This window comes from Pyrus communis, chromosome 10, assembly GCF_963583255.1.
Source record: "Pyrus communis chromosome 10, drPyrComm1.1, whole genome shotgun sequence".
In the NCBI taxonomy this organism is placed as follows: domain Eukaryota; kingdom Viridiplantae; phylum Streptophyta; class Magnoliopsida; order Rosales; family Rosaceae; genus Pyrus; species Pyrus communis.
In genome coordinates, this window is record NC_084812.1 from 5,403,783 (window position 1) to 5,412,251 (window position 8,469).

Consider the following 8,469-nt stretch of genomic DNA (forward strand, 5'->3'; position numbering starts at 1 on the left):
AAATGATGAGAAACACGGAAACAAGAGAGTGACTCTGTGAGCGTCTTCCGTTTTCTCTCAATCCCCAACCCCAAAATTCCAACCTCAAAACGCGAAGAAAAGTTGCGTTCTTTGCGCCCAATTTGCGGCCGCCGATCACATTCTCCGGCCAATTCAGAGAAGGAAGAGCTGGGTGTATAGGAGGAGCTAGGGTTTTTTTTTTTTCCTTAATTTTCTGGGTGATTTGGGGAATCAATGGCGTGCGTGTATATACCGGTGCAGAATTCGGAGGAGGAGGTGATGGTGGTTCTGGATCAGCTGCCTAAGGAAGCTACCGATATCATCGACATCCTCAAGGCCGAGCAAGCATCTCTCGATCTCTGGCTCATTATCGCGGTTCGTAATTTTCAGTGTAAATTGATTATTTATTTGAATTCATGGTGTGATTGTTTGAGCTTCTGAGCAATTGGGTTTCGATTTTTTTCCAGTGCACGAAGTTTCGATATGTTGGTGTATTAATTTTGAATTGGTAATGCTGCAGAGAGAGTATTTCAAACAAGGAAAGCTTGACCAGTTCCGCCAGATTTTGGAGGAAGGCTCCGGTGCTGGTAATCATTGTTTTCCCACTCGTTCCATATCCGAAAAGTTTATTACTTTTTAGTTCTGTTTATTGTACTTGTTATAGGTGATTAATGTGGAATAATGTTGGTGGTTATTATGTTCTTTGGTGCAGAAATTGATGAATATTATTCTGATGTTCGTTATGAAAGGATTGCCATCTTGAATGCTTTAGGGGCCTACTACACCTACCTTGGAAAAATTGAGACAAAACAGAGAGAAAAGGAGGAGCATTTTATTTTAGCAACACAATTCTACAACAAAGCATCGAGAATCGACATTCACGAGCCTTCTACTTGGGTTGGGAAAGGTGTGGATACCACTGAGCCTCTTTACCTTGTTATATATCTGAGTAAATATTTGATTGCAACCTACATCAAATTTCTGATTGTTCGTAATGAGAAATAGGTCGCCCAAAGACATTGTCTTTTCGCTGGATTTTGCATTTAGGATGTGTTTAGACAAACTTAATAGTTGATCCATAGTTTGTCATCCTAGAACTGCTTGGTTTGGCATCTTAGACTTTGTAATAACTGGCCCTGTTTGATTTGGCATCCTAGAAATTGTCTGTTACTTGTACTGCTATCTGTCTTGCATTCTCAATGATTGCCACAAGAATATCTATGTTGGCGAGATAATATAGTGGCAACTTTTTCTGTTCGAAGCTGAGCCATGTTTATATCATGTATTCGAAGGTGCTTCAATTTTTGTTACCTGTCTTACAGGTCAGCTTTTATTGGCTAAAGGTGAAGTAGATCAGGCATTTTCTGCATTCAAGATTGTATTAGATGGAGACCGAGATAATGTTCCTGCCCTTTTGGGTCAGGTATATTCATTTAATTTCTCTGCCTAACAATGCAATTATGCCTGCCCTTTTCAACGATTACATGCATGAAGATGTGATGAAAATTTCAGTAGAAAAGGAGTATAGAAGATATTCTTAGCTTTTTGCATTGCTCTTCCCTGTTTAGGCTTTATCTACATCAAATCTTCAATGCTCTCTTTTACTTACAATAATTTTTTTTTATAGTCTTTTGATTATGGGAGCAATAATTTTGATGGGTGTCCACCATGCGATGTACATGGCTATCCAGGAATCCATGATCTATGAGCATGATGCTCTGGCTAGCAAAAATATTTTTAGATAGGAAAATTGGCAAAGGTACACAGGAGTGGATATTTAAACGGCAGATGTCAGCTAGGGAAATAAAATATACATTGAGACTCAAGGGGGTACTCATTTGAAATATGACAGACCTGGTTGCCCCAGTGAGAACAAGAGAGACCAAATTGGGACTCGCTTGATTAGTGTAGAAACACTTCATTTTTTTGTGATTTGTAAACAATTTGCCCCTCATATCTGCAGGCATGCGTTGAATTCAATCGTGGGCACTATTCAGATTCATTGGAGCTCTACAAGGTTTGTATTTTCATCCCACTTTTTGCTAATGGAAAGAACACAAGAAAGCATATGTTCTCAACCTCTAGAATTTGTTATTTGTATTTGAATTGGTTGCGATTATGGCTCTTACCTAGCAGAAATTTGGTATTTTTTGTGAAGATACGGTTATAAACACTAATTACTGGTCTAATTTGTAATTTGTGAATTTGATAAAGAGGGCCCTGCAAGTACATCCTGATTGTCCTGCCGCTGTAAGGCTTGGCATAGGTCTCTGTCGTTACAAAATGGGTCAATTTGATAAAGCTCGGCAGGCCTTTGAACGGGTTCTACAGGCAAGTGATATCAGCTGATTAATGATGCATTAAAAGCAGGTGAAGGTGCTATTTGCATGCAATGGTTTTTACCAAAATGAATTTATAATTGCAGTTAGATCCAGAAAATGTTGAGGCTCTTGTTGCACTTGCAATTCTGGATTTGCATGCAAATACAGGTACGACTTTGCAAGTCAGCATTTTTAGAGTATTCTTAACTCGTTACTGTTTGTTTACTTTGATTGTTATCATGGGCATGCTTCTCTGTTTCAACGAGCAGTCTAACATTCAGGCTATATTATACTTGATAGCTGCTGGAATAAGGAGAGGAATGGAAAAAATGCAAAGAGCTTTTGAGATTTACCCTTATTGTGCAATGGCCTTGAACTATTTGGCAAACCATTTTTTCTACACTGGTCAGCATTTTCTGGTTGAGCAGTTAACGGAAACTGCACTGGCTGTGACCAACCATGGACCGACAAAGTCACATTCCTACTACAACTTGGCGCGATCTTACCATAGCAAGGTTAGGAAAGAGTTATGCCTTTCTTTTTTAAATGAAACGGTCTTCTTTTTTAAACGAAAAGGTCTTTCTGTTTCTTGGTATTATTATGTTGATGGGGTTCTTTACATTTTCTATATTGCATCGGTTAAACATTTTGAGGCAGAAAAAAGTTTTTGCTGTACATTGTCAATGCTTTTTTGGCGGCTTCTCTGTGTGTCTCTGTAGATGTGGTTGATTGTCCATTGATTAATTTAGGCCACATTTAATTCTACATATTCTACATGCTACTCTGCCTAATGTGGTGTCTAGCTAAACAAATTTCTAAGGTGGCCCTACGATGAAATTGTCAGTAATTTTCATTACTTGCTGCTGGAAATGAACACTTTCAAACAAGTGAAAATAAATTATTAGAAAGTCTTGTGGTCTCATCTGATTTAATGCAATCAAGGCCATTAATTTTGGCCATGTACTTAGGATTTTAAATGTTACAAATGTTTGTTGTTGCTGGATTGCAGGGTGACTATGATAAGGCTGGAGTGTACTACATGGCATCTGTTAAGGAAATCAGTAAACCCCATGAGTTCGTATTTCCTTATTATGGTCAGTAACCATCAACCATTAACAATCTTCTGTGCTTATAATTTTCTTGAGAGTGATGTGTTGGCATAGTATTAGTAATGATTATGATGTATTTAACGTATCTTCTGCAAGACTTCAACATAATTTCTCTCTTTTTTTTTTTGTGGTCCACATCCTTTGTTGTCATTGTTTGCATTGGCATGCATTATTTCAACCTGGCCCATGTCATTTTCAACATATCCCAAAATCTGATTGTTGAAGCATGATTAATGTTCGTGTAATGTTGTTCGCTTTCACTTAGTTCTTTCATATATTTGGGCTCTTTGTGACAGGTTTGGGACAAGTACAACTGAAGATGGGAGATCTTAGAAGTGCACTGTCAAACTTTGAAAAGGTTTTGGAGGTTTATCCTGATAATAGCGACACATTGAAAGTGAGTTAATACCTGAAATGAAATATGTAAAATGATCCATTTGTTTTTATTTTTTGTACTTTTACCAATTTCCCCTTCTTGTAGGTCCTTGGGCACATATATGTTCAGCTTGGGCAGACTGAGAAGGCCTTGGAATTTATGAGGAAGGCCACAAAAGTGGACCCAAATGATTCCCAGGTAACCAATCCTCTCTAACAGTCTCTGATGTGTTCTGACCTTGTGGGTTGTTTTCATTAGTAAGAATTGGTATGTGTGAATCTGCTACCATAACAACTAATCCACAGTTCACTTGTCTGAAACTTTCTTTTCTGTTTATTGTTGTGTTCCACTCTTACAGAAGTGTGTTTCCGTTTACTAAAAAGTGTTGTATGCCAATTGGTTAGGGGTTTTCCTTGTATACACTACTTACATCATTGCTTTAGTCTTTGTTGTTCTTCACACAGCAAGACTAAAGACAGTACATGATCAGTATAATGCTCTCTGGAACCCTTGTGTAAAGCGTGTCCTCATGCTGTTCTGTGGTCCTTCATCCTCTGCCCATACAAAAACAGGATAACCAAGATGTTAATAGTTGATATTTTATGTTCGTGACTTGAGTTGTTGTCTGGTGATTGTGAAGATGGCTTGAACTTTTACTATGTATGGCAAGCCATATCCTACCTTGAACTTATATTTTCACTATGTATGGCAATGCAGGCATTTCTTGACCTGGGGGAACTGTTGATTTCATCTGATGCTGGAGCTGCTCTGGATTGCCTAAAAACTGTATGTTAATTTGTCCTATGTAGCAAAAAAATTCATCCTTATATTGAATAGAGCTCTTTCGTCCTTGGTTTCTGGAATCTAGTAATTTCCTTTAAAAAATAATAAAGCTGTGAATTATTACAGGCACATAATCTTTTGAAAAAGGAAGGTCAAGAAGTACCAATTGAAGTTCTTAACAATCTTGGGGTTCTCCATTTTGAGAGGGGAGAATTTGAGGTTTGTGCGCTCCAAGGATATGTAGTATGGCAGAGACTATATATGAGCATCCAAATTTTGCATTTTCATAAAATGTTGTACGTGTATGAAAGTTGTTTTTGTAAAGAAAACTAGCTTGATAACTATGCATGTTTTTCTATCTGTCAGCTTGCTCAACAAACTTTCAGGGAGGCACTAGGTGATGGAATATGGCTGGCCTTCATAGATGGTAAAGAAAACCCCCCATCTATTGATGCGAATGCGACTATTTCACAGTACAAGGACATGGGTATATTTCATCATCTTGAGAAAGAAGGTCACTTAGTCGAATTACCTTGGGATAAAGTCACAGCACTATTTAACCTGGCCAGATTACTCGAGCAGTTACATATCACTGAAACTGCAAGCATACTGTACCGTCTCATTTTGTTTAAGGTACTTTTTTTTTTCTATTTGTGCACTTGCATGAATGTGCTTGTTTCTTATGTTTAACACCACCATGGTGGCGAGAACGTTCTGAATAAAAGAAAGAAAAAACATCTACTCTGACAAAGCTGATCTTTTGATGTATCATGGTTCAAATTTTTTTGGGTTGGTTATAAACTTTTTCTTCTTTTGCAGTATCCAGACTATGTAGATGCTTATCTGAGGCTCGCTGCACTGGCCAAAGCTCGAAATAACTTTCAACTAAGCATTGAACTGGTTGTTATTATACCTATAACTCTCTTTTTCCAAAAACTCTTTCTATCTCTCTATGCATTTTATTCAAACTATAACGTGCTCCTTTCTATAGGTTAATGATGCTCTGAAGGTGAATAACAAGTGCCCAAATGCATTATTAATGCTTGGTGACTTGGAATTGAAAAATGATGACTGGGTTAAGGCAAAAGAAACCTTGCGAGCTGCTAGTGAAGCAACTGAAGGGAAGGATTCCTATGCCACCCTATCTCTGGTGTGTTTATTATTATTTTTACAATTTTATCTGCTTTTCAATGGGAAACACATTTGGAACTGTAGTTGTTACTTCAATACTATTTACATCTCATACACTTTTTTGAAACTCTTAAGGGCAACTGGAACTACTTCGCGGCAATTCGCAATGAGAAGAGAAATCCCAAGTTGGAAGCTACACATCTGGAAAAATCCAAAGAACTCTACACTAAAGTATAACTTTTTTCTTCTCTCTTTTTAGTTCATGTAAGCATGTTTTCAGTCAAAAAACCAGATGGTTATTTTTGTACTGATTTTTACATTCTTATAGGTCCTATCTCAACATTCTGCTAATTTGTATGCTGCCAATGGTGCCGGAGTGGTCTTTGCAGAGAAAGGTCACTTTGATGTTTCAAAAGACATTTTTACGCAGGTAAGTTGGACAATTGGTTTATTGCAAGCTGTATACTACCCCATGTATAGTGCATGAGTGGTTTCCTGTCTGCATTTGTTTAGGTTCAAGAAGCTGCAAGTGGAAACATTTTTGTTCAGATGCCAGACGTGTGGATAAATTTGGCACATGTTTATTTTGCTCAAGGCAATTTTGCATTGGCTGTGAAAATGGTGAGTTCTCGCTTCTCTATACTATGCATCTTCCTTTTCCGTGGACAGATTCTTTTGATGAATGCATACATGTGCTGATGACTTATGATGTATTGCAGTATCAAAACTGCTTGAGGAAGTTCTTTAATAACACGGACTCTCAGATTCTACTCTATTTGGCTCGTACCCATTATGAAGCTGAGCAGTGGCAAGACTGCAAAAAGAGTTTACTGAGAGCCATTCATTTGGCACCTTCAAATTACACGCTAAGGTTTGACGCAGGCGTTGTAATGCAAAAGTTCTCAGCTTCAACGTTACAAAAGCCAAAGAAATCTGTTGATGAGGTTTGATGAAAACCTTCTCAAGTATTTCTTTCCTTGATTTGTTTGCATACCATTTCATCAAAATTTGTATCAATATTTCAGGTGCGATCAACTGTTTCAGAGCTAGAAAATGCTGTTCGTTTATTTAGACAGTTGTCTGCTGCTTCCGGCCTTCACATCCATGGATTTGATGAGAAAAAAATTGATACCCATGTTGAGTATTGTAGTCACTTGCTTGATGCTGCGAGAGTTCACTTCAAAGCAGCTGAGCATGAGGAGCAGAAGATCAAGCACAAACAAGAAGTTGCTCGTCAATTGGCATTGGCTGAGGAGGCCCGTCGTAAGGCTGAAGAACAGAGGAAATTCCAGGTTTGGCATTCGAAAGTTGCTTCATTCTGTGTACCTCTTTGGTTAAAAATGTATACATTTGTATGAGTTTACATTATAGTCATATATTCACTCATGCTTTCGTGTAACAGTTGGAGAGGAGAATGCAAGAGGATGAACTAAAGCGAGTGAGACAACAGGAGGAACAATTTGAACGCATAAAGGTAAAGATTGATAACTGCAGTACCTAAACTGATTCTTCCTTTTTGGTATCCATTAATGTTAGAGCCTGTCTACGTCTTCTCAATGTACAGTAAATTGTAATTCTATTAACAGTAACTCAGAGCCGCTCTACATCTTACTCGATGTACAATAAATGGTAATTCTACTAACAGTAACAAACTCTTTTACAATGGCAACCGTTTCATTACAAGACCCAACTGTTTATAGTAACAGTCACAAACTTAGCTAGTAAGCAGACTAAGAACAATTAGCTACAATTCTAACTACTCAAAGAGACACCTGTCACGATAATAGGATGCCACTTAGCATCATATCAATTAATTGGAGTACTCATGGTTCCCCAAACTTAAGAATTTCAACATGCTAATTCTCTGAACTTTTTGCATCTTCAGGAGCAATGGAAGAGCAGTACGCCTGGTTCTAAGCGAAGGGAAAGGTCAGAAATGGATGATGAGGAGGGCGGGCATAGTGAAAAGAGACGGAGAAAGGGTGGAAAGAGGAGAAAGAAGGACAAGCACTCAAGATCACGCTATGAAACGGAGGGAGCAGAAGCTGAGATGATGGATGATCAGGAAGAACCGGAATATGAAGATGCCAACATGAATTACAGGGAGCCCATGGGTCAGATGAACGAGCAGGATGAAGAAGAGAATGTTCAAGATCCTCTTGCAGCAGCTGGGCTTGAAGATTCTGACGCTGAAGAGGAGGTAGTAAATTCTCTCTATAAATCCAAGGATACTAACATATCTTGTCACCACATGACATGGACTGAAAATATTTAGACTAGATGTCATGGTGCCTGGTCATCAATGAACTTTTAATGGAATATTTATTGAAATTTACCTGCCCAGTAAAAAATTCCTTGCTGCTGACCATAACATATTCACCTTCATGTTCTAGGCTGCACTATCCACGGCTCGACGAAGGCGGGCATTTTCAGAATCTGATGATGATGAGCAACCGGAGCGCCAACCTGAGTCCAGCCCTGTAAGAGAAAATTCTGCCGAGCTACAGAGTGACGGGGAAGGAAGAGAAGGTGGCGGTGATAAACTGGATGGAGACGCCGCTCTTGACGATGAGGATTAAGATCCATTCATTATCTTGAGCTCTACAGGATCAGCTGTAAATATGTCTTACAATTTTGAACAAATAATTATCTTTAATTTCTTTTTGTGATCCCCATTAGTTTTGACATTTCTGTGCCTTAGTGTTTTGTACTTCAGAAAAAATTCTAATAGAAGCTTCACTTCTTCATT

At 38.3% G+C, this 8,469-nt stretch overlaps 1 protein-coding gene across 1 annotated transcript; it reads left to right on the forward strand.

Annotated features, from left to right (window-relative positions):
* Window positions 1–6: 6 nt before the first annotated feature.
* Window positions 7–8,469, forward strand: LOC137747514 (protein CTR9 homolog). The gene is made up of 24 exons (XM_068487640.1): window positions 7–375; window positions 521–587; window positions 713–907; window positions 1,323–1,423; window positions 1,964–2,017; window positions 2,215–2,331; window positions 2,426–2,489; window positions 2,622–2,836; window positions 3,331–3,415; window positions 3,727–3,827; window positions 3,912–4,004; window positions 4,524–4,592; window positions 4,716–4,808; window positions 4,956–5,222; window positions 5,409–5,489; window positions 5,581–5,739; window positions 5,856–5,951; window positions 6,049–6,150; window positions 6,234–6,341; window positions 6,440–6,664; window positions 6,746–7,012; window positions 7,123–7,194; window positions 7,606–7,920; window positions 8,114–8,469. The coding sequence occupies exons 1-24, from the start codon at window positions 235–237 to the stop codon at window positions 8,297–8,299; spliced, it is 3,273 nt and encodes a 1,090-aa protein (XP_068343741.1). The 5' UTR covers window positions 7–234; the 3' UTR covers window positions 8,300–8,469.

What these genes read in the sequence shown, in the direction of transcription:
- LOC137747514 (XM_068487640.1), top strand. Translation starts at nt 235, where the DNA reads ATGGCGTGCGTGTATATACCGGTGCAGAATTCGGAGGAGGAGGTGATG. An exon ending in ATCTCTGGCTCATTATCGCG is followed by an intron (nt 376 to 520) that starts GTTCGTAATTTT and finishes GTAATGCTGCAG; the next exon opens with AGAGAGTATTTCAAACAAGG. An exon ending in CCTATGCCACCCTATCTCTG is followed by an intron (nt 5,740 to 5,855) that starts GTGTGTTTATTA and finishes GAAACTCTTAAG; the next exon opens with GGCAACTGGAACTACTTCGC.